General features: G+C 45.0%; 1 protein-coding gene and 1 long non-coding RNA gene across 2 annotated transcripts in view; one reads left to right on the forward strand and one right to left on the reverse strand.

The window, feature by feature from the left end:
- The window catches only part of TBXAS1 (thromboxane A synthase 1), a 156,036-nt gene that overhangs the window by 78,337 nt on the left and 51,395 nt on the right, over positions 1-26,304 (reverse strand). Inside the window, exon 4 of the mRNA XM_058724107.1 lies at positions 7,045-7,141. Coding sequence (XP_058580090.1) covers positions 7,045-7,141 — 97 coding nt within the window. The remainder of the gene's footprint in view (positions 1-7,044; positions 7,142-26,304) is intronic.
- The window catches only part of LOC131508904 (uncharacterized), a 161,947-nt gene that overhangs the window by 73,330 nt on the left and 62,313 nt on the right, over positions 1-26,304 (forward strand). Inside the window, exon 4 of the long non-coding RNA XR_009260208.1 lies at positions 15,631-15,914. This is a non-coding gene — a long non-coding RNA (uncharacterized LOC131508904). The remainder of the gene's footprint in view (positions 1-15,630; positions 15,915-26,304) is intronic.

Consider the following 26,304-nt stretch of genomic DNA (forward strand, 5'->3'; position numbering starts at 1 on the left):
GGAGGGGCAGGGTGTCCCTGATCTAGCACCTGTCGCACTTGGCTGGAAGGAAAAATTCCCTTGGGCCCTAAGAGGGACCCTTGCATATGAAGCTCAAGATGGCTCTCTGGGATGCTGGTGGGATGCCATGGTTTACCCACTGGTGCTGACTGCACCTGAACTGGGAACCAGAGAGACCCAGGGGTTAGCTAGTCTAATACCCATACTTGACAGGAAACGGGCTCAGAGAAATGACAGGAGTGGTCCACGTTACTCAGCTATTTAAAGGCAGCAAATCCAGATTCTGATTTAATTTCTTTAAGCCAAGTGCCTTTCACCATGCTGCTGGGCTATGGCTTAGAAGTAAAGGGAGAATGGGGGAAAATGGGGTGTCATTAAAAGGAGATCGGGCAGAGAAGCATGAGGGTCAGTACTCACAGGCACAGTGACTTGACTTCCTGAGATGTTCAGGAATCCAACCACTGGGACACCAGCATTGCTTCTGTGGCTTATTTACTATTCTCTCCCCCAAATTCTAGACGAGATTCATCTCTAGATGAATCTGCCACCATAAAAGTTAAAGAAATAAGGTATAAATACAAGAACAAGATTTTACTTATCTCCTTTTAAAAATATGTAAAGATGGCTTCCTGCTGAACCAAGGGCCTAGTAAGACACGGTATATGAAATCATTTTCAGCGAGATGTTGAAGTTTAAAAAACTGCAAGGCACTGAGAGAAGAGCATTTGAGCATTCGAATCAATACCACTTAGCACAATTCCTACACTCCTAAGGCTTCATGATGCACTCCGTGCCTTTAAAAATGTTAACGTGCACACTTACCTACCAAGTTGAAAACGTGAGGCTATGTGTGTTTTACAGACCAAATGCAATTCCCTGAACCTGGCTTTTTCAGGGCCAGCCATGTCTAGACATGGGGAAAGCGAGGGAAAGGGGAGGCTTACAGGTTGTGGGCATCCCATCATGGCTGTCACTTGGGGACTAACCATGAATAGCCCATCCCAGGATGAGACGCTCCCAGCTCAGGCTGGAGGGTTTTCTGTGCATAGCACAGTGTGTCATATAAACCAGAGAGTCCTGGCTCAAAATAGAGCCCAGGCAAATGAGATCGCACACATCTGTTTCTGGCTTTCGGCAGTCTGGGTTTTAAGTATGGACGTCTGCCTTGCTCAGAGCTGTGGACCTATCATGTACCCTGACCCTTCTCAAGAAACTCAAGGCTACTAAGTGCAATAAGTCAGAGAAAGACAAATACCATATGACTTTACTAACCTGTGGAATTTAAGAAACAAAACAAATGATCATAGGGGAAAAAATGAGAGAGACAAACCAAGAAACAGGCTCTTAACTGTAGAGAACAAACTGATGGTTACCAGAGGGAAGGTGGGGGGCGGGGGTGATGGGTGAAACAGGTGATGGGGATTAAGGAGGGCACTTGTGATGAGCACTGGGTGTCTTATGGAAGTGTTGAGTCACTATATCCTACCCCTGAAACCAATATTATCCTGTCTGTTACCTAACTGGAATTTAAATTAAAACTTAAAAAAATCACAAAGGTAAAGTAGCATTCAAGGTTTGACTGAAGTGATGAGAGTGTCCCTAAGTGCGCAAAGACCGTTCTCTCGGTGTAAATCGTAGTGCTTGTGTTTGAAAACCTGAAAGTTTTCATTTACTCAACATTTTATTTAAGGGAAAGGGGATCAGAAACTCTAGACGAGCAAGTTTTCAAAAGCTGTCAGTGGAGAGGTGCTGGTTGCTGGTGTAGGGGACAGTTGTATGGCAAACTGGCCGGGCTCCCCCCACCCCTGCCTCACCGGACACCAACCAACAGGCAGGTCCCTTGGCCCCAGCACAGGTGGCCCGATCCACCTGGAGCCCTGGATGGAGCTTGCTTGCTGACGAGCTCTGTAATGAGGCAGTACACCCCTGTTACTCTCTGTAATGGGGTGCTGCTGCAGATACACAGGGTAAGAAGGTTCTCAGTGATTCATTTGCCTCAGAACTTGAGTAATCTTTGCCAGTGCCAAGGGCTTTGTGGTTTCACAGGAAAACCTATGATTCCCATGTTGTATGTGGTGAGAGGCGGCACCTGGGGCAGCCAGGCTCTTGGGTCTTGATGGTTCTGGATAAAACCACTCGCCAAATCCATTACATGGCTATAGGTGCGACTCTAGTGAGTCAGTGCTGTGGCTGGACCTACGCTGGACAGGGGGCCCCCCAGTGTTGCCTGTGAGGACGTGAGGGTTGGTACCCACACCCTACACACATACCACCACCTCTGCTCCACACGCCAGGGGTGGAACTAGGGATGGGCAGCCTACAGCCCACCCCGTGGACCATGCTGCCATTTTGGTCCAGAACACAGAGCTCCTGGCAGCAGGTTTAGTGACTGAACATGTTGTCTCCATGCCCCCATCCAACTAGACCGATGTAACATAGACCACAGACCACCCTATGTCTTATCAACCTTCCTACAGCTTCCCCAACCCTAGGCTCTGAGGAGAGGCCAGGAATAAGAAGTTCCCCTGCTGGTTATGACTATTTCTGCCCAGTCATGTGAACCCAGCTCCATTTTCCCACAGATCTTTAAAAATAAAAGCTGCACGCATGGCTTCATGGAGTACCCGCTAGCAAAGAAGAGCTAATTAAAGACATCTAAATAAAAAAGCTGGGTCCTGAGGTGCTGGGACATCTGAGGTTCCATAAATGCTAAGAAGGGGGTGCCTGGGTGGCTTAGTAAGTTAAGCATCTGACTTCGGCTCAGGTCGTGATCTCACAGCTTGTGGGTTTGAGCCCCACATCGGGCCCTGTGCTGACAGCTCAGAGCCTGGAGCCTGCTTTGGATTCTCTCTCTCTCTCTCTCTCTCTCTCTCTCTGTTTCTGCCCCTCCCCTGCTTACACTCTTTCTCTCTCTCAAAAATAAATAAATAAATAAATAAGCATTAAAAAAATTTTTTTAATTAAAAAAATGCTAAGAAGATTGATTTGGGTCTAACGGTAAACTGTGGTGGTACCATCATGAAGGCACTTCAGGAAGCACTTAGTGCCCTGATAGGGGCCGGAGGACTCCATCTGGAAAGTGGGCGAGATGCCATGGAGACCCTGCCCGGAACTGAGGACCTCCAGCAATGTGAGTGGGAAAGCATTGATATGAGATCTGCCACCCTGGGTCTGACTCATCGTCTCTTCATCCCAATGTTCTTGAGTTAGAAAAAAATATTTCATTCATCAATTCCGACTTCAAATAATTGCTCCGTGCTGATGTGTGTCAGAGAGTTCTCTGTGATGTCACACCAGCTCCCGTCAGTCAAATCTTTGGGCCAGACCCAGCTTCCCACATCACAGCCATTCTCCGCCAGGCTCTTCTGGGACACACGTAAGTCAAGCCCACATTTGTGAGCAGAGATGGGCTGTCACAGTCAAAAAAGGAAAGCGTGCATTATCGAAGTTCCTTCTCACTTAATGGATCAAACTAATATGCTGAGGTATTTTCTGTATCACAAGGGACCATTTGGTAGAAGCTTGCATGGAGTAAGCGTTTAATGTTTACTGAATGAATGTATAATAAAAGCCAAATTGCTGAACACTTAAGTAAACATGGCTTATTAGAGGGAAGGCAGCATGGTGTCGGGATGAAGAAAGCATGCCTCACTAATCTCCTTGAGTTCTTTGAGCAGATAAATAAGCATATGGATAAGAGGGAACCACAGAACCCAATTTAATTTGACTTTCAAAAACCTGTGAGAAAATCCCACTCTAAAGATGGTTTTTAAAAAATTGAGTCACTAAGGATTGTTTTATCATGAATATGGAATTGGCTTAAAGACCATCAACAAAGCTAAAGATAAGTGAATACATTCCCAGATGGAAAACTATAAACATTGGGGTTTCCTAGAGATCTAATCTTTGATGGGTCTTTTTACATGTTTAGGAATGATCTAGAAGAGGAAGTGTGTATTGAATCTCCAGGTTCAGGTAATACCTGGTTCTTCTGGGGACAATGTTACAGTGATGGAGGTTCAGTTCAGTTGGAACTGAACAGTCCTCATGTATGTGGGCCATGGGGTGTTAAAGAGAAGGATTACTCCCTGAAGGACCTAAGAGTTGAGTTCGCATGAAAGCCACACCTTCATTTAGCTGTAAATAGCAGAAGGCACAATGGGGTCAGTGATGATGTGGTGCTGATGACAGATGCTGTGAGTATTCAGACAAGGGGAAAGGTAAATGTGGATTGAAGCAGGGAGGCTTCTTGGAGGAGGCGGAATTTGAGGAGAGCCTGGAAGAAGAGCTAGGGTTGAGTGGCTGTAGGGAAAGGGGAGGGTCTTCCCATTGATTTGGTAGCTAATGCATGCCAAGTGCTTGTCTCGCCTGCATAGGTGGGGCATGTCTGTGTGATCTCATTTAGCCTCACAGCAGCCCAGGTAGGTAGATCACCTCCTCATTTCCCAAAGACAGAATGAGAGGCTTAAAGAGGTTAAATGATTTACTCCAGCTTACATTGCTGGTAAACCCAAGACCCACTGTTATGCCACCTCCGGTTCTAGCAAGTGCCTCAACACAAGCAAAGCACGGGGCGGGGGGGGGGGTACTTTCTAGAGCAGTTTACAGAGAGAATGGAGGGGTCGGTCCAGCTGGAGCGACAGCCTGTCTTGGGAAGCAGGGAGACGTGAGGTTGGAGCTTACATAATGGATCCAAATTATAGAGGCCCTTCAGTCTTGCCTGGGGGGCTTGAACCTCATTCCGTGGGCACTGTGTTGAGTGGAAAAAGGAAAATGGAACCATATTTCACAGATCCTGGTCTGGGAAGTAGACAAAAATTAATCTGGGGGATGGACAAAGGGAGGACAGACCATGAGCTTGGAAGAGAAACTGGCCGAAGCTGAGGCAACTTTATTTTGTGCCCCCTGCTTGAACTTGTGTGCTGGGTATATGCCTGCCCCTGGCACATCAGCGAGAGCACAGCCCTCTTCCAGGTCAGCTCCTGGGATTTCATGCCCTGGTGACATCCTGAGTGTCACATGAAGCTATACAGAGACACACAGCTGCCACATCGCACATCCCTGCTTGGGTGGGGGAGGGGGATGGTCAGGCAGGCTCAATGAGTGTCTTCCTTACCTGCATGGGATGCAGCTTGGGGGCCCGGGTCCGGTGACTCACTGGCTTCCCCTGCTGCTGCTTCTTCTTCTTCTTCTTTTTTTTTTTTTTTTTTTAAGTTTTAATGTTTATTTACTTTTGAGAGAGAGCGAGAGAGCGCGCACACAAGCGGAGGAGGGACAAAGAGAGGGAGACACAGAATCTGAAGCAGGCTCCAGGCTCTGAGCTGTCCGCACAGACCCCAATGAGGGGCTTGAACTCACGGACTGGGAGATCATCACTTGAGCTGAATTTGGAAGTTTAACCGACTGAGCCACCCAGGGGCCCCTTCCCCTGCTTCTTTAATCAACACTCCTTACTGAGTCTGGCCCAGCAGCATTCTACAGCTGCATTTAACTGTCAGACTCCATTCCTAAGATCCCAGCAGCACAGAGGAACTTTAGGGACTTTGCGCAGCAGGGTGGCAACATCACATTTGGGGAGGAGCATCTAGAGGCAGCAGTTAAACTTCTGCATTCCCTTCAAATGCACCCTGAGGTGACGGCGTTAGCAGGCCAGGTGGTCACCTCCTTCTAGTGGCCACCTGGTGTCTGCAATTGGACACAGCACCCTGGGGCTGGAAGATGAGCTGCTTTGGGGTGAGCAACCAATTACTCAGTGAAACCTTCACAATCTGGAAATGTCCCCCAAGGCGACTATTAATAGAGATGGCAGTAAGGACTTGAGTTGGGAGGTGGCATATGAATCCCTGTTCCTGTTAGGCATGTGACCAGGATTGTCACTTAACCCCTCTGGGTCTTGGTTTCCTTGTCTGAAAAAGAGAGATGATAGTTGTACCAAACTCATAAGTTCTCATGAAACTTAATGAGAAAAAACCACTCTGGGCGGCTCCAGGGAGCTATGCTACTATCTTTAAGGCTCTTCCCCCATCCTGGATGGCACAGAGGTTCCCACTACAGTGGCACTTACCATACAAGATTGTACTAGTCTCTTTGCCTGTCTGCCATTGGCCCTAGACTATGAGCTCCTTCAGGGCAAGAATAGATCTTCTGTCTGTTTATAATCAGAACCTAGACAGTGCCTGGAATACAGTGGGTGTGCAGAAGTTTGCCGAATAACCAACAGTGAACACAGTACCTACTATTCCTGTAAGAATGGAAGTTGAGTTTAATTTGCCCCCCCCCAAAAAAGATCGTGAGCCTCTGAATTCTCACAAGCAAGTATTTATCAATTCACTTGACAATATTTCCAAGAATCAACATAAAGTTTCTTGGTCTCTGCTAGAACTCTTATATCCCCATCTTTGGAAAATAGGGACAACACTGACCTCTGCCACCCTCGTCACTTCTTTCATTCTCTGGGAATTCTCAACAAAGATAAAAAGTAGGATACATGCTTTCTAAAAAAGATGGAATGTGTGCATTCTTTAGTGGATTGGGTTGAGCTGATACCAGGGAACCCTCTTACAGGGCTTCTCCTGCTATAAGGGGACAAATTTCCCTTATAATGTTGCTTGTCTCCCCTTTCCGGCCTTATGACTTTTATATGCTCTGAGAAAGGTGTAAGCACAAGAGGCTTGAAATTTTGCTTTGCCTCTGATATTTATTAACCTTACTCTGTCTTCCTCAGTCACTTGACCTGTGCCCTCTGGATTCCTCTAGCTCTGAGCAAAGCTTAAAAAAAAACCCTTCTGGTTTTAGCATTTTTATTAACCAGAACTTCTCTTGGGCTGTAGCTTTCTGGAAGCATTTCTTAAATGCAAATGCCATTCTTTTGTACCAGTCCTGTATGTCTCTTTTGAAAACTGGAATTCATTGGAGAGCTGTTTTGAGTCTAACTGATTTAAGTGCGATAAGAGGCCCAATCACATCCCTGTTAGATGTGATGCACAGTCGTTGAATCCTAGAATGATTCTCCATTCATTCATATGCAGAAAGAAAACCACATACCATTCTGTTGGTAAAGTTATGGAAGTTCTCAACCAACACCTGCTCGATCATGTCTGGATCAGAGATAACAATAAACATCCGGCGACCAAGATAGTACCTAGGGAGTAAAAAAATTACTTTAAAATGTGTTGTATTAATCTACCCATTTCTCCTTTCCCAAAAGAGTTCACAGTGGCTTAGAATGGAAGATAAAAGACAAATAGGAAGTAAAGATGTAGAGAAGATAAGGAAGTGCATATGCTGATTATAAGGAATAGTATAGTGTGATGATCTAACATCTCATTTCATTCCACAAATGTTTCTGGAATCCCACCATGCACCAGTCCTTAGAGACTGTGGGATAAATAAGACAGAGTCCTTGCCCCCCAAGGAGCTCATAGCCTGATAGAAAAAACAGATCTGTAAATGGGAACACAATATTAGGGCATTTATAAGATCCAGAAGGAAGTAAAAATGGCATAGATCAGTGTTGTCCATATTGCCCCCAAATGGGGAGACAGGTATTCTAGCCAAAGAAGGCCGAAACTTTTATATACTGATCCTTGGAAAAAGTCTAAAGTGAATTAATAAATGCTGTGGAAATTCAGGAAAGATTAAACCTGCTGATAAAGGGCTGAACATCTGGTTGCCACACCTGTACATGAAGGAGTTCAACAGATACTTCTGACATTAATGAAGAAAGGGAGGAAAGGATCAGCCAGACAGCTGGTGGTAGTGAACTCTAAGTGGAAGCAGCACTTGAGTACATGTCTGGTTATATTAATTTAAGTTCTGGGGCACAACAGCAACTAAGACCCAGTCCCAGCTTTCAAGGGTCACACAGTCTAGTGGGAATGAAAGTTAGGTCATCAGCATGCAGTGTGACCTCTGGCAAGCAGGGGTCACATTGGAGGCACACCCGCCTTGGTGCTTGGAAGAGAATAAAGGCTTCTCAGGGGTGGTGCTTCTCAAACTGAGTTCCGAAAGAGAAGCAGAAGTTAGTTCTGGAAAGTGGGTGGCAAAGGGGGTGAGCATGTACTGGGCAGAGGAACCTGCTTGTGCAACTGTCCAGGGGCAAGTCTGCTTGGGGAAAGTATGAGCACTTGGCTACCAAATGTATGAAGTGGACCCAAGTGAACCCAATGATAAATGAGTCCACTGCATAATGCCGTGTTTTTAGTCTATGAAGTTATATGTTCAGGATGTAATTTGATCACTGTCCTATCCAGCTCAGAGTAGTAAGGGATAGATTTTATTTAAAAAAAAATTTTTTTTAACGTTTATTTATTTTTGAGACAGAGAGAGACAGAGCATGAACGGGGGAGGGTCAGAGAGAGAGGGAGACACAGAATCTGAAACAGCCTCCAGGCTCTGAGCCATCAGCCCAGAGCCTGACACGGGGCTGGAACTCACAGACCATGAGATCATGACCTGAGCCGAAGTCGGACGCTCAACCGACTGAGCCACCCAGGCACCCCAAGCGATAGATTTTAAAGGGTAAAGTCATAAGGTATGAAAGCCGCAAAATTTACTCTGAATTATTAGTTGCTGGGAACTTTTCATAAGCTAAAAATGGCTTTAATTTTTTTTTTAACTCTTCCTTTTCTCACTGATTAGGGGGAAAATGAAATAAAAATTGGCTGGCATATATTAGGCACTCAGAAAATATTCACCTAAGTGATCATATTTTCCAAAATTTTTGGGAAAATCTTGGAGACGCATGAATTCAACAGATGTGACAGAAGGAAAGAAATGATACTAACTAGATTTTATTGTTTTTAACCAAGAAGACCAAAATTTACTCAATATGACTATAAACAAATCCTTTTGTAAAATTTATGGCGAGTGTCATGGATCTTGAGAATCTAGTGAAAGCTGCAGACATTCTCCTAAGAAACATGGACATTCACAGCATCTTGTATGCAATTTGAGGGGTTCTTTAACCCCTGAAACCCACTCTAGAGCAAAGCTTCTCAAATATAAAATGTGCTTATAAGTCACCTGGGTTTGAAGAAATAACTGCTGAGAGTTTCTCCCTTTTGGCAAAAGACATAAACTTACAGATTCAAGAAGCTGAGTGAAGCCCTAGGAGGAACCCAAAGAAATCCATGCCAAGACATTATAATTAAACTTTCAAAAATTAAGAACAGAAAAATCTTGAAAGCAGCTAGGGAGAAGGGATGGATTCTTTGTAGGGAACACTAATTTGAAGGATGGCAGATTTCTCATCAGAAACCGTGGAGGCCAGAAGGAAGTGGTGTATTTTTCAAATGCTGAAAGAAGAGGGCTGTCAATCATGAGTCCTATACCTGGAGAAAATATACTTCAGGGAAGAAGAAGAAACAATGGCATTGTCAGTTGAAAGAACACTAAGAGAAACTGTCACTAGCGGATCTACCCTTAAAGAACAGCTAAAGAAAATTCTCCAAACAGAAGAGAAATAATAACAGAAGATAGCTTGAAACTTCAGAAAGGTAAGACTAACCTAGAATACCTAAAAAATAATAGACTAGCCTTCTCATGAGTTTCTTAAATCATACATGATGACTGAACCAAAAATGATAACACCATCTGATGTGGGGTTTAATATACTTAGAGATAGTGCCTAAGGGGGTGCCTGGGTGGCTCAGTTGGCTAAGCATCCAACTCTTGATTTCAGCTCAGTTCATGATCTCATGGTTCATGAGATCGAGATCCACATCAGGCTCTCGACTGCCAGTGCAGATCCTGCTTGGGATTCTCTCTCTTCTTCCCTCTCTCTGCCCCTCCCTCTCCCCCATGTGTGTTCTCTTTCTCTCTCTTTCAATCAATCAATAAACGTTAAGAAAAAAGAGATCATGCTTGAGATAATTGTAGTTAAGAAATAAGGAAGGTCGGGGTGCCTGGGTGGCTCAGTAATTTAAGTGTCCAACCTCAGCTCAGGTCATGATCTTGTGGTTCATGAGTTTGAGCCCCTTGTTGGGCTCTGTGCTAACAGCTCGGAGCCTGGAGCCTGCGTCGGATTCCTCTCTCTCTGCCCCTCCCCTGCTCACACTCTGTCTCTACCTCTCTTTCAAAGATAAATAAACATTTAATTATTATTTTTAAAAAAGTAAGAAAGATAAGGGAACCAAAATGGAAGTAAAGTTTCTTCATATCACTCAAAGTGGTAAAGCATCTATACCAGTAGACTGTGATAAATTACATATGTATATTTATGCAACCACTAATAAAACTATACAAAGTGATACACACAAAAAAATTTTTAGTGTCATAGAGGAATTCTAGAAAATGTTCAAGTAACCTACTAGAAGGAAAGACAAGTGAAACAAGGAATAGAAGAATAAAAAACAAACACATTACTCTATTATAAGTATAATAATTAGATAACAAACTGGGATTTGTGGTGGTAGCTGAAGTAATCTTGAGACAGAAATTTGTAGCATTAAGTGCTATCTTAGAAAAGAAAAGAAGAAAAATCTTTTTTCTTTTTTAGAGAGCAAGTAGGGGAGAGGGGCAGAGGGAGAGAGGGAGGGGGGAGAGAGAGAGAGAGAGAGAGAGAGAGAGAGAGAGAGAGAGCGCGATATCAGGAGAGGATCTTAAGCAGGCTCCATGCTCAGCATGGAGCCCGATCTGGGGCTCAATCTCAAGACCCTGGGACACTTAGCCAACTGAGCCACCTAGCCACCCCCAAAAGAAGAAAAACTCTTAAATGAATAATCTAAGTACCTGCCTCAAGCAACTAGAAGAAAGAAGGGCAAAAAAACCTAAATCAAATAGAAGGAAGGAAATAATAAAGAGAAAAAACGAATGGAATTGAAAACAAAAATTAATGAAACAAAAAATTGGCTCTTGGAAAAAAATCAGTAAAATTAATAAACATCTAGCAAGATTGATAAAGATAAAAAGAGACGAGATACAAATCACTAATATCAAGAATGAAACAGGATATCACTACAGATTCTGCAGCCATTAAAATAGTAAGGGATGATATAACTTTACACTAATAAATTTGACAACTTAGAAGAAGTGAACCAATTCCTTGAGAAGCACAAACTACTAAAAATCATTCAAGATTGAATAAACAATGTGAATAATCCTATAACCATAAAAGAAATTGAATGCATAATTTTAAATTTCTTGGAAAAGACCTCTCCCAGCTCAGATTGTTTCAATAGAACATTCTACCAAACATTTAAAGAATAATTAATAATTTTACACTATTCTAGAAAATAAAAGATGAAAGAACAATTCCCAACTCAATTTATGAAACAAGTATTACTCTGATACCAAAGCCAGAAAAAGGCAGTACAGAAAAAGAAAACTGTAGATCAGTATTTCTCATAAATTTGGATACTGAAATCTTCAACCAAATATCAGCAAATTGAAACTTGCAATGTATAGAAATTACAAACCACAACTAAGTGGTCTTTATTATAGGTTACATGACTGTTTCAATATTTTTTAAAAAATCAGTATGTTCATGGATTGGAAGACTCCACACTGTAAAGATGTCAGTTGTCTCAAAACTGATCCATGGGTTCAATGCAATTCCTATCAAAAGCACAGCAAACATTTTTGTAGGCATAGACAACCTTTTTCTAAAATTTATATGGAAAGCAAAGGACTTAGAATAACTAAATTCATTTTGCAAAAAAAAAAAAAAAAAAAGTGAAAAGGGAGGAATCAGTCTACCAGATTCTAAGTCTTGGCTACACTAGTCAAGAATGTGTGGTATTGGCAGAAAAATAGACATAGATAAGTGGAGCAGAACCCAGAGATAGAGAACCCAGAAATAAAGAACCCAGAAATAGACCCACACAAATATTCTCCACTGATTTTTGACAAAGATACAAAAGCAATTCAATGGAGGAAGGATAGCCTTTTAACAAGTGCTGGAGCCGTTGATTATATAGTGGCAAAAAACTGGACCTCACACTTTCTACAAAAATTAACTCACAGTGGATTACAGACTTAAATGTAAAACATGAAACTTCTAGAAAAAAAAAACCTTTGGGATCTAGGACCAAACAAAGGGTACTTCGCCTTGACACCAAAAGTATAATCCATAAATGACAAAAATTGATCAATTTAACTTCAAAATAAATTTTTTTGCTCTCTGAAAACCCTATCAAAATGAAAAAACAGTCAACAGACTAGAAGAAAATATTTGCAAACCATATATCTGACAGAGCCTTGCATCTAGAATCTATGAAGGACTCTTAAGACTCAATAGTTAAAACACAAACAGTCCAATAAAAAATGGGCAAAAAGACAGGAACAGATATTTCACCAAAGAGAATAATACAGATGCCAACGACACACATGAAAACATGCTCAACCTTATTGTCCATGAGGGAAATGCAAATTAAAATCATAATGAGACATTGATATACATCTATCAGAATGGCTAAAATAGAAAATAATAGTAACATCAAATGTTGATGAGCATTTGGAGAAACCAGATCATTCATGAATTACATCTGAATGTAAAATGATACAGCCATTTTGGAAAATAGTTTGGAAGTTTCTTTCTTTTTTTTAAAAGTGAGTTTCACAGCCAGCGTGGAACCCAACACAGGGCTTGAACTCATGACACTAAGATCAAGGCCTGAGCTGAGATTGAGAGTCAGACACTTAACCAACTGAGCCACCCAGGAGCCCCAGTTTGGGAGCTTCCTGTAAAACTAAGGAAAACTTACCATATAACCCAGCAAGAGCACTCCTGGGCATTTATCCCAGATAAATGAAAATTTATGTTCACACTAAACCATGTTCATGAATGTTCATGGCAGCTTTTTTTTGGTAATAGACAAAAAATGGAAACAACACAAATGTTCTTCAAAAGATGGAAGGTTAAACAAACGGCGATCCATCCATATAATGGAATACTATGTGGCAATAAAAAACCCCTCAAACTATTGATACATGCAATGATCTAACTGGATCACCAGGGAATTATGTGAGAAAAGCCAGTCTAAAGAGGTGACACATGAGTCTGTTTGCATAACATTTTTGAAATAACAAAATTGTAGAGAAGGAGAAGAAATTAACTAGTTGCCAGAGGTTAGGGAAGTGAGTGGTAATGGGTTGGGGTGGCTCTAATGGTGGGGGCACTAGAGAGCCTTCTGGTGATGGGACAGTTGTGTATCTTGGCTGTGGTAGTGGTTACATATCTGACAGAATTACATAAAGCTACACACACACACACATGTGCGCGCATGATCAAACGTGTGTAAAGCTGATAAAATCTGAATAAGCACTGTGGGTTGTACCATTGTCATTTTCCCGGTTTGCAAATGCACTGTAGTTACGTAAGAGGTCATTACTGGGGGAAACTGGGTAAAAGGTACCCAGGACCTCTCTGTATGCATTTTTTTTTTTTGCAACTTCCTGTAACTCTATAATTATCTCAAAACAAAAAACGTTTTAAGTCACCTGGGAGCTTAATGAACAACTCTGATCCTCACCAAGTCAGATCTACTAGGCCTGGGTGGGGCCAAGAATCTGCATTAAATTTTTTTAATGTTTATTTTAATTTTTGAAAGAGAGAGATAGAGCATGAGTGGGAGAAGGGTAGAGAGAGAAGGTGACACAGAATCCGAAGCAGGCTCTAGGCTTAGCTGTCAGCACAGAGCCTGATGAGGGGCTCGAACCCACAAACCGTGAGATAGTGACCCGAGCTGAAGTCGGAAGCTTAGCCAACTGAGCCACCCAGGTGCTCCAAGAATCTGCATTTTAATAGGCTCTCCAGATTCTGGTACCAGAAGACAACTTCCATAATCTGAGAAATACTGTCTGAAGGGAGTGATTTTTAGCCGCAGTGGCTGGTCAAAACTGTCTGTTAAACACTCAGAAAATACAGCCTGGCTCCACCCAAACCTACCTGACCAGAATCTCTGAGGTGGAACCCAGTCCCCTTTATTTTTAACAAGCTCCCCAGGGAATCCTGATGTGACCGACAGTAACCAGGTTGGCCACCCACAAACCCCAAGTTCAAAGCCCTGTTCTATATTTAACCCGAGTTCACATTCATTTCCTTATGTTCTTAGATCTAAAACACATGCATTTATGCTGGGGTGCACACATATTTTGGTGATACATTTGTGTCGATTTAGTTATTGCCGAAATAATTTTACATGTAATCTGGATTTTTCAAAAAAACAAAATAATACTTCCACGTTCAAATGGAAGTTGTCCTTCCAAACGGGCACCTTGGGAGTCTTTGTGCTTTTTTCTAGTAATATTGCTAATGCTAAAAACAATTTTGTCACAATTCCTTTAGAATTGCTTCAGAGCTGGTTTATGAACCTCATGAGAAAACTGGCCCCATTTTACATGTAAATTGTGTAATCTTGTGAATTTATATTTATACAAACACTCATCTATAGTTTGAGGAGCTCCTAGAAAGATTTTGAACAGAGAAACATGTAATGAAGATTGTTTTTCAGGCTTTCCTTTTGGTTGCCTGGGAAGGTTTTGGTGTTCCAGTCTGCCCAGCCCTCCACTGGGAAGCACCCTCCCCATTCCATGCAGTACTGGAGGAGTTGTTGATTATAACACCTTTCCATTCCACCCACCAAGTCCATCCCCAGCATCTGGTCATGGACTTGGACTCACAACCCAGGCATGCCAATCACAGTATCTCATCTCCCTGGCAACAGTGACTGGTCTTGGGGTGGACACATGACCCAATGAGGGTCAGTCGGAATCCTTCATTGGATGTATATATGGAGGCTGCAGGGGGGAAACTTGGTCTTTCTCCTGGAGCTGCTGAACTGGGGATGTATGAATACAGGGCTGTTGGTGACCATCTTTCTACCACATGGTAGGAACTGTCTGCAGAAGGAGCTAACAGAGATGGGCAGAGATTTAAGACAAACAGGTGTTGAGGGAGTACAAAGTCCAATTCAAGTCTCCACCTGCTGCGGTCTTCCTGGATCCTCTAAGCTTAGGTTAGCTTTTGTACTTAAGTTCATTTGAGTTGGGTTTCCATCATTTGTAATCCAGAAGTCCTAACTCATATGGCGCCCCCTTTCCTTCTCAACTTTGTGAATACCTGTTGCCATCCTGCCTCTCAAAATGTACTTCCCCAAGAGGGCTTGATCTCAGCTTTGTACATTGGTGTGACGGTATGGGGGCATCTTAGTGCTTCCTGAGTTGGGGTGACACACTGCAAAGTAATAGGCATGGGAGCCCGGGAGGCTAGATCTGGGATCATCCAGCGCTGTAACTCATTCCGACAAACACTGCAGGTGAACTCTGCAAACACCCTGTCCCTCAACGTCCTCGCCTCTGAAATATGGAAGTAAAACAAGACAATCTCTGCAGTCTGGTGTGGCCTTCAATCCTGTAATTCCCATGAATTGACAAGGAAATTCCATCATGGTCTTTGAATTTTAAGTCTCCTCTGTATACAGTGTGTGAAGGAACTCCCTATGTCAGCAAAATCAGTTAGTAGTATTTGTATGGGTTGAGGACCCTCCCCAGAACCCTCCAGCTAACCGCAGCTATTGGCCTTTATTGAGTGCTTACTACCTGCCAGGCCTTGTTCTAAGCACCTTGCTGTATTAACTCGTTTAATCCTCATAGAAAATGGATGGGGTAGTTATTATGCCCACTTTTCAGAATAGGAAACTGAGACCTAGAGAAGTTGCCCAAGGGGAGGACTTGATCCGAGCCCGACAGCTGTGGAAGCCCGAGCCCCTCACCACTGCCTGTGCTGCCATCTGTTCCAACGGACACCCTTCTCCCAGGCCGACGCCCTGGTGTGGTGTGGCTCCAGTGCTGAGCAGGTGTGTAAGAGGAAGCAGCCAGAAGCCAGCTGTGCCGGCACTGTCTTGTAAAGGAGGAAACTCAGGGCGGCTTCTTGCTTCGTGGACCAGAACCCCTTCTCCAGCCCAATTACCAAGGTAACTGCTTGCTTCGCCTCTTGGTAAAAGTTCTTAGCCAATTATATTAATTTATATTTATTTATGCACATAAGGATTTGCTTATTGAACTACAAAGCACCTGCTGGAAGAGAATATTTGGGCAAATCAGTGATGTGTTGTGTGAACAAGAAGACCCACTTGTCTGACTTGTTTAGTTATCAGATTTCTGTGTTGTTGTTGTTGTTGTTTTTGTTCTTCTTTTTTAACTGACCAGTCAGTTCAATTGAAATAGGTGACAATTGTCTTCTGGGACCCGAGGCAGGGTAGACAGCTGGTATGAGCCCATGGGCTGCCTGGCCCTGTTCCAGAAGGCTTGCCCCTGTCAGGGGTGACCTAGCTATCAGGGCTGGTCATCAGTGGCAGCTACGGGAACCAACACGAAAGGATGGCCACGTTACACAGCTGAACAGATGAGCACATTGTCAAACAGTGCATGTGGTTGTGTAAATAAACAATAGTCTACCTGACTGTTCATTCAACAGGCATTTATTGAGCACATACTCTGTGTCAGGTGCTATGCTAGGGCATGGTAATAATGCCCCTGGGAAAAGTCTAGAGGAAGATATCTTAGCTAACAGTGCACGTATCTGGAGCAGGAAATTACGGGAGACTTGTACTTGTCATTGTGTATTTCTTTAACGTCCCAGTATTTTATAATGAGCGTCTGTAACTTTTGTATTAAGAAAAAGACAGAAGGAAAAAAAAATGGGTTTCTCACTGGATTGTCTTTCAAGAGTCAAGGTGGGGGTCGGCAGTGGTACAGCTGCTGGGGCTTGGGTTCAAGGCCCTGCCCTGTGATTTTTTTTTTTTAATTTTTTTTTCAATGTTTTTAATTTATTTTTGGGACAGAGAGAGACAGAGCATGAACGGGGGAGGGGCAGAGAGAGAGGGAGACACAGAATCGGAAACAGGCTCCAGGCTCCGAGCCATCAGCCCAGAGCCCGACGCGGGGCTCGAACTCACGGACCGCGAGATCGTGACCTGGCTGAAGTCGGACGCTTAACCGACTGCGCCACCCAGGCGCCCCTGCCCTGTGATTTAACAGCTGTGTCACCTCGAGTAAACTGTAACTTTCCTGCACCAGTTTCTTTAATGAAAGAGGCTGTCATGAGGGTCAGATGAGAAATAGGAGAATGCTTTGTCTGCAGTACCACATTTTAGGTAAATGCTGGTCATGATAACCTCTCCATCAGAAACACGGGGCCCCTGTGGGTCCCAGAGGGCATGCCGCACCCTGCTAGAGCCACTTTGTAGAAGATGAAGAGGCTGGATGGGGGCTGCCCCTGGGGAGATCAAGCGACTTGCTGACCTCCCTTCCCCCAAAGTCCTCAGAAGGAATCTGAATGCTCCACCAGAGACTCCTGGTTTCCAGGTAGAGACTGAAGAACGGATGAGGGCCTTCAGTGACTCTAGCAGCTGCTAAACATCAAGCCTCTGATAAATCCTTGCCTTGATGACAGTGTGATTTCCCAGCAGGTTGAGGATGCTGAAAGGATAACTGCTGTCCTGGCCTTAAGTCTGACCTCTGGTCTGGAAGTGGAGGGAGCTCAGTGCAGAGAGGGGGCATAGACTTCGGGCAGGCACAATTGTGAGAGTCTCAGATTCTCAACTTCCAGAAAGTTCTTGGAAAGGCTAAGTAGAGGTCCAGGAGTCCTAGGGCATTTGGCTTTCCTAGGGGCTCCCCTGGGCGGGGCAGCTGGCACAGTGCTAGAAGGAAGAATGGCCCTAGGAGTCCTGGAGGTCTGTCCCTGCTCAGCTCACTGAGGCATCTTGCTATCCAGTCTGTCATTAGAGCTGAGGAGGTCTGTGTGAGCAGAGGCAGAGCAGACTCAAGCTGCCAGGGATACTTTTCTAGAGGAGCGGTGACAGAGTCACAGGCCCATGGAGTCTGGAATCACTGGGAGCAAGGAGTGGGTCACCTGCGCCAGAAAGCCTCAGGGTGCTCACGCCTTCGGGCTGACCTGACCTCAGACCCAACAGAGCCTGTGGCCTGAATTGGCCCTTTATCAGCCCTGCCCCTCTTCAGCGGGGTCTGGGGCCTGCTCAGCTCCTTCCTCCTGCCCTTTTCCTACTGGTAGAGTCTCTGGTCTCTCACTTCCTGGCTGGACTTTGGATCTCCCACTGAGAGACTTATGTCTCCATCATTCTGGCTTATCTCCCCACCTGCTGCTCATCTACACATGGCTCTGACTCAGTTATCCATCTAGGACTTTGTAAACCGCAAATCCAATTGTACCAGTCCTTTCCTGAAAACCCTTCAATGGTTGGTCATCATCAAGGGCTTTAGGAGTCTTCAGCTCTCACAATCTGGCCCCTGCCTTGTTCTTCAGCCTTGTCCCTCCATATTCCCCATAACCCCAAGATCCGCTACTGATAATCCCGATTCACTGAAACCCTCCATCATCTCTCACCTCCACACCTTTGCACATGCTGTTCCCTGCTTTCCTGGAACAGCGCTCCTTCTCAGTTTCCTGCCTGGTGAACTGCTAATGGTTCTCCACTAATTGTAGTGAGATGGGTTTTTTTGGCTGTCTTTCCACTTGATTGTGAGTGCTTTAAACAAACAGATCTTACCTTTTTTTCTCTTTGGTGTCTAACACTGACTACAGTTTTGGGCAAGCCGTAGGAGTTCCGTAATGTTAACAGAGCGTGTGTATTAGTCCCAAACTCTAATGCTGCGAGGTTGAGGCGCCGTCTTTCTTACTAGGACCTCTGCAGTAGCCCCCAGTTGGCTGTGCCTCCAAACCAACTCCCCCCTCAAGGCCAAAACTACCTTTGAAAATAGAAGCTGACTATGTTGTCCCACACCTGATAAACTTCTAATGTTTCTCCATTGTTTGAAGTAACAAGTCTAAGCTTCTGGGCCTGTCATGAGGGCTCCCTGCAGGAGCTCGTAACTTCTCTCCCTGCCCTGTTCCCCTTCCACCAAGGTTCCCAAACTTTCTCAATTCATGGCACCCTTAGGGACTCATAGCAGTAGCTTTTCATAGTCCCCCAAGGCCAAAGGAAGTACCCAAGAGTCTCATTTTTAAGCAAATCACGTCCAAACAACTCAATGATTATTTGTGTTCTAACAGTGGACTTTGGAAAAAGGAATACACATAAATTGAAGGTGCTTCTCACAGTGACCAACAGATGTCACTGTGTTCCCCATGAATATTAAAATATCCCAGGAAGCCCCTATAAATTCACTGTGGCACCCTGGGTTGCCTTAGCACATGGTTTGGGAACCGCAGCCACATACAGTTGCTATGAAAAAGGTTATCTGTGGTTCCCCAAATTTGCAGTATGTCTCCAGGCCCCATCTTACGCACCCAATTTTCCCTCTGATGTCTTGTCTCCATCTTGTTAGTTTGGAAAACCCTCTGTGATTAGTCGGGCCACCTGTCCCCTCTGCTGTGGAGCCTTCTCAGACCCCTCACTCCTTGCAGTTTCCACAGCACCTGGTCCCTCCATTGATTTGCATCTCATTCTGTTTTATTTGTTGATGGTCTCCTTACTACTATGAATTCTTTGAGGACAAAGCCCTATCCTTTTTTTTTCCTTGCATCCCCGAGAAGCCAACAGGGCACCTCACACATCATAATAAATGGAGGGATGGTCCTGAATCTGACTTTCTAGTTCTGGGAAATCACTTGGTATCCTGCTGACTTTTCCAACTCCTGCTCCAGGCTGATCTGAAGCCAGACTTGAAACTCCAGAACCTTGTTTCTCTTTCCTCACCTTTATCCGGCATTCCAAAAGCCACCTGGTTCCTGTTCCTTCTAAAATCTGTGGCCCACCCTTGCTATTTATCTTCCACCACTATGGAGGAGGCATCCACCTGCAGGGCCGCTCAGCTGGCTTCCTCACCTGTGTGTCTGCCTTCGTGGCCAGCCCTGGTGATCTCGGTTCTGGCTGTGCACAGTCCCCTGGGGGGCAGCTGAGCACGCAGAACCCTTACATCACCTCCGCACCGCAACTCCATGGCTCTGCCAGATTTCATTTGAATCAAAGTTTCCATTACATGGTGGCACCAAGATGAGCTGCTCAGATTCCCCCTTTGGGAAAGGACCTGTCCAGCCAATGAGCATGTAGTCACCAGAGAGCCTCCAGTCTCCCTTGAGGACCACGGGTCAACGTGGACCAAGCTGATCCACCTTTGTCCCCACGTCCAGATGTCAGCTTCTCTTGCTCCAACCATTCCCACCCCAAGGTCTTTCTCTGACTGTTCCTACTGGGTGGAATACTCTTCCCTCTTCCTCCTCATCTCCCTGCTATCATCCCTCAAGACCAAGCTCAAGTACCACCTGCTCCTCGAAGCCTTCTCTGCCTTCACTGGTCCATGATTCTACCCAATTCATGGCTTCAACTTGTCTGTTTAAATCATGTATTCAGTCATTTACTACCTGGCATGTTGGTGTAACTTGGCCCTTGTCTGTGTTTTTCTTCTAAATCAGATGCCAAATTTCTTCAGGAAACAAGGAACAAGTGGTACTTTTTTTTTTTTTTTTTTTTTTGGAAGGGAGGGATGGTCTCCCCAGGGCCGTCAGCTCAGTGCTATCTATACATATAACCAAGACCAAAATATCTGTTGAGTAGACGATGCCTGGGGTGGAGCCAGCAGTGACTTCTTCCAGATAAGGGGAGAAATGTCCCCTCTGTCTTTGTGCCACTGGAAGACATGGACACAGATGCTGAAAAGAGTGTTGGAAAAGTCATAAAGAGGGTAGAAGGGAACATTCCTCCCAGGATGAGCCAAGAACAGATGGCAGAGACAGCATTGCATTTGGACTTTGGGCCCTTGAGTCTTGGGGGTCCAGTCCCTACACCTGGTAGATTTCCCAGGTAGCAGGTAGAAAACAGGTCTCACCACCCTTCTTTCAGGACCTTCTTGGCTACTGCCAAGAATATGCTTTGTCGATGCTGACGTGGGCTTCTAGTGGTGAACAATAATAAGGGACACTGGAACAGAAAAGGGACACTGGAACAGTGTGGGGTTAGTGAGGACTCTGCTGAGTTCACACAAGCCAGCTTGGAAAAGGCCAGGCAACCACAGCACCCCCAGAGAAGTCCATGAGAGACGGCCCTGCCCATGACCCTCCCTGCCTGCGTGCCCCACCCCCTGCCCTGCATGTCCTTAACCCAACCCCACCACACCCATGGAAAACATGCAAATGTGTGCTCCTGAGGGGCCCAGGTCCATGGCAATGGCACGGTATGAACGTGGTGGCAGGGTCCCACCCCGAGGCCTCTACTGCCAAAGGACAACCCCAGGCCTGGCAGCCAGGAGACACGGGTTCAAGCAGTGCTCCATTTTTCGTGAGTTTCTGGCTCTGGGGCAGGGAGTTAATTTCTCCCCCTGATCCTCAGCTTCTTCACCTATAAGATGAAGTGGCCCTTCCAGTCCTGGTGAGTTGTGACTCTGCCAAGCTACAGTCGAGCGTTCTCCAGAACAGAGCTATGGTGAAAAAAGGGAACTGGACAGCAAGGGGGAAAATTATCTGAAACAAACCTATAACGATAAACCTCTCTACACTATTGAATATACCCGCCCATTTAATTTATTCAGTTAATAAAACTTATTCCCCAGAGGGGGACAGGCAGAGGTAAGCTACAAACCAATCTGCCTGTGTGAGTATGGGTATAGACGTCTAGCTCATAACAATAAAAAAAAGAGTAATTAAGAGATGTATTGAAGTGTATAGAAATCCTGAAGGACACTGAAGAGTCCAATCCAAGTTACTGTCCTTGGTGCAAATTTAATTCAGTAGGGAATAGATAAATAGAAATACAGAAAAAACAAATTCAGAACAGATGTTAGGCAAGCAATTTTTTTCACAGTAAGAATCATAAACGTGAAGAGGAGCCTATAAGGCAAAGTTGTTGATGCAAACAGCATCAAGCTACTAAATAAATAGTTAGATAGCACCGCAGGGACAAAGAAACATTAAAATAGTCATTTGGCTGTCCCTGAATATTTGCGCCCACACAGTTATGCCCAGGCATGTAGATTCCTGGGCATTGGAGGGGGCTCTGTGTGTGTGTGTGTGTGTGTGTGTGTGTGTTCCAGTGGGTGTGTGTCCTGTTGCAGAGAGTACGTGCGGGGCATATTATTTGTGTGAGACTCTAGCAAAATCTCCTCTCCAAATGACATGTGGACTTAGAATATGAATAGCAGGGCTTAACAAAAGCTAGAGTCAGTTCTAGAAAGACAATGAGGTAGGGGAGGAGCCCCAGGAACAGGGAGGGGCATGTGGTCCTGGGCTAGGTATCGGAGCAGGTGTGTGGCTCTGAAGAAAGGAGAATTCAAAGGCAGAAGGATTTTAGACACAGCTGGGGTAAAACAGGGGCAGGAAAAGAAAATTAAAGCCCAGATCATAGTGGTTTAGAGAAGGATGATTGTTCTAGCCCAACCTGCCCATCTCATAGCTAGGAAAATAAAGGTCCCCAGAGGTAAGGTGACTGGTGGGCACCACATGGACACTTGCCATGGCCAGGAGGAGGAGAGGGGACAGTAATTCCCTGGGAGACGGGAAAAGCTAGAGACAGTCCTGCCCAGCTTTCCTGAGGACCCGCAGAAAGGAGTGAAACTTGCCTTACACCTGGCTAGGGACCAACAGCCCCTGAAGTTGGCATTATCACAGGGTGCCTGCTGGTGTAAGAAGACCTTTCAAAGACTGAGCTGAAGAGTGGAGGAATCAACCCCACTCCCTGGGCAGGCTTCACTGATAGTTCCTTTGATTCTCATGTCAGACCTGTGAAGTAATAGGCACTCAAGTACTTTTTCAGGGTTGAGGATGATGGTTAAGTCACTTGTTCTAGTCCCATGGCTGGGAATGCCTGAGCTATAACCAGAACCTACCTAGATCTGGCTCCCAATCCAGTATTCTTTCTGGCACCCTGGGGAGACACCCAAGGGTTAGGCTAGGAGAAGGTTGGCCCCTCGGAAGGGGACATGGGTTAGGGGCTCCCCTAAGAGCCTGATGAATGATCTAAGTGGGGGGAGCCCCGCTAGACCCCTCCACCCCAAACCTTGATTTTAGTGAGAGACTTTCCCCAATTCCTTTCATTATGTCCCAAAGAAATAATACTAATCACCAAAATCATCAAAATAACAAGACTTTCCTGTTGAGGTTTTGCCCTGAAAGGCATGTGTGCAGAGGTGGCAGAGGTGATTTCTCCAGTCATTCAGCAAACACGTCCTGAGCACCTTTTCTGCGTCCAGCACTGTTGTGGGCGCTGGGAATATCCCAGCAGGGAAGAGACGGACTTCATGTCCTCACAGAGCTTGTGTGCTGGCAGGAGCACAGGGCAATAAAGAAATAATGATGTGACCTATCATTAGGGGCAATGTCCTAAGGCAGGAGTGTTTGACGCATGAGAGCATCTGAGGAACAATAATAAGGGACCCTGGAACAGAAAAGGTTTTGGATTAATAAAGAGAACCAGGGGTGCCTGGCTGGCTCAGTCGGCGGAACACCCTACTCTCGATCTCAGGGTTGTGAGCTCAAGCCCCACATTGGGCATGGAGCCTGCTTGAAATGAAAAAACACTCTTATGTGGATCCTGAGAAACTTAACAGAAGACCATGGGTGGGGGGGAGGAAAAAAAAAAAAAAGGTTAGAGAGGGAGGGAGCCAGTACATAAGAGACTCCTAAAAACTGAGAACAAACTGAGGGTTGATGGGGGCTGGGAGGGAGGGGAGGGTGGGTGATGGGTATTGAGGAGGGCACCTGCTGGGATGAGCGCTGGGTGTTGTATGGAAACCCAACTTGACAATAAATTTCATATTTAAAAAAAAAAAGAAAAAAAGAAAAAACAAAACAAAACCTGCAAAGCCCTGCACACATCTCTTGCTAACCATGTATTATTCTCGTCATAAAGTCCCTTATGTTTCCATATAAATTGAGGACAATGCAGTCAGCCCAGCCAAACCCGCAGGGTTGTTGAGGTGGTCACGTGAGATACTGTATTGAAAGGACAAGATCCAGATAGAACACCAGAAAACAGTTATGGATTAATATTTACTACATAAATGGCCCCAGGGAACAAAGATATATGTCTCTTACAGTACTAGAAGCAAGATACATGCCCATAGAACATGCACGCAATTCCATAAAGTGTCTGTGAAAGGCTCACTGCAGCATGGCTTGCTGGAGGCCATTGGGTGTCCCCCCTCCAGGAGAGTGGACGGGCAGGATGGGTGGGGGCACCCTGAGGAGGGACAGGCAGTGGTTACAAGCCACAGACTCTATGGAGCCCAGTGACATGACAGTCTGCAAAGCATAGCACTAAGTGAAAAAACCAGAGTGTGGAATGAGGACACTACCATTGGTATTAGCTAAAGAAAATACATGCACACACACAGTTTGCAAGAATATGTACGTGTTAAGGACAACGGTATGGTTGTCTGTTGGAGAGAGAAAGGGAATGAGAGAAAGGTATGAGGATAAAAGAGAATAAATAAACATGCAAAACATGTGGCAGTGTTTCCTGTTCTCCACGATGTCTCACAATGGACACACACATGCACACACACACGCATACACACACACACACACACAGAACCTTGAAATGGAGGTAATTAGTAATTGCTGGTTGCAACACAGGTAATTCACAATGGTGAAGTAAGCTATTCTTATCAATGGCTGTTTTTTATGTGGAATACGTTGGGATTAAAATGCTTCTATTTATTAGATCAGTGTTTTCTCTCAAAGCCTGTTCTCTATATTCTAGTCCCAAGAGATATTCTGGAAAACAAAACAAAACAAAAGTTCTGTGGCCAAATAGACCCTGCATACTATATTTCTCATTTGGAGATGTTCCAAGCACATTATTACATGAAAGGTTCTGAGAAGTCCTACAATAAAGAGACCTGTGTTCCTTTGACTAACCTACTGTTTCTAGCATTTGACCAGGGGGAACTCCCCCTTTTTATTTTCCGTGTAACAATTATTATTGTCCATGGAAATGGTCCAAAGGACGCTCTGTGGGAAACAGCACATTAGATTGTTAAAGGATGGGAGGCCGGAGACTCCAGATTCCAAGCATATTCTGGGACCCACACCCTCCTGTCGCCTTCCTAATATGACTCGGTGATCCTTAAGGTGCTTTGTTTCTAAGCCACCCAGGACCCCATGTCTCATCCGTAACTCCGACCAATTGTGGCAAAGGTGGAATTGTCTTTCCCTCGGCCATGCTCCCCCTCCTCTGTAGGGGGGAAATAGCCATCTTGTCTCCCAAACTCAAAGCCAGCTTTGGTGATTAATGTGGACTCGTGTCTTATTCCTTAGAATGGACAAGTTGTTCAGTTCTGCTGCTACATGACGTTTTCTGTATAAAATTTTCCTTCTCCTTTAGACCTTACATTTCTGATGACCCAAATCACTGTTATGGCTCACCTGGGCTATTAGAATGATTGTTTGTTTGTTTGTACATTCCATCCCCACCCCTCCCCCACCCACACACCTTGCCTTCTGTCTCTACTCTGTACTTCTACACAACTTCCTTCAAGTAACCGACTTCCTTAACACCACGGCTTAGGTCTGTCTCCTCTCCTGCACTGTCAAGGTTGTGCTCCCCATCAGTGTCCCAAACATCACATTTGCTTAGCACATCCTCGGCCTGCACTCTCCCTTTCTCTATCTCAGCCAAAACCCTGACACTTTCTCCAAAGCTTTTACATCTGGGTGTGTGTTCCTCTCTATGGGCCACCTGTCGTCTCTCCTTGACGTGCATGGCTGTGAAGCCAGTCAGCCTCTCTCAGTGAGTGCACACTTGGTGCAGAGACTGTGGGGACAAAGGGGAACTTCAGTGTGCCACCTCGAGTAGCAAACAATCACAAAGCCAGAACACAGGCCTCTGCCATAGCTGGGCAAATAACAAGCTACACATTGCAAGGCCACGATCTTGACAAGTTAGTTCGGGTAGAAAGCCCAGATAGTGAGGGGCCAGTGCCAAGGAGAGGAGAAGTGGCCCTGTGAACGAGAAAGTAGAAGTCAACAGGAGTCCCAGACACAGAGGACTAAATTTATATGAGACACAAAGGCCACAATGACCTGGTGGGAAAGAGGAAACTTGGAGGGAACTGAAAGCAGAATTGAAAAGCAAACGCATAAATTGTAAAGGGTTTGGCAGGGAGTGAGATAAGGGGAGAAGGGGCTCCGGGAGGGACTACTGGGAATTTATTAAAACGAACTGAATTTATGGTGCAGTTCAAGTATTTGTTGATAACAGGGCTAGTCTGGTAAAGAATGTGCTCACTGGCGTAGAGTCAACAGGAAGTCAGGGCAAGATGGCTGGGGCCATGCATTCCAACGAGGATTGTGTGGTTCACATTGACCAGTTGGATTCCAGAGCACAAGGAGAACTTTAAACCTCTTCAGGA

Source organism: Neofelis nebulosa, chromosome 4 (assembly GCF_028018385.1).
Source record: "Neofelis nebulosa isolate mNeoNeb1 chromosome 4, mNeoNeb1.pri, whole genome shotgun sequence".
Taxonomy (NCBI): Eukaryota; Metazoa; Chordata; class Mammalia; order Carnivora; family Felidae; genus Neofelis; species Neofelis nebulosa.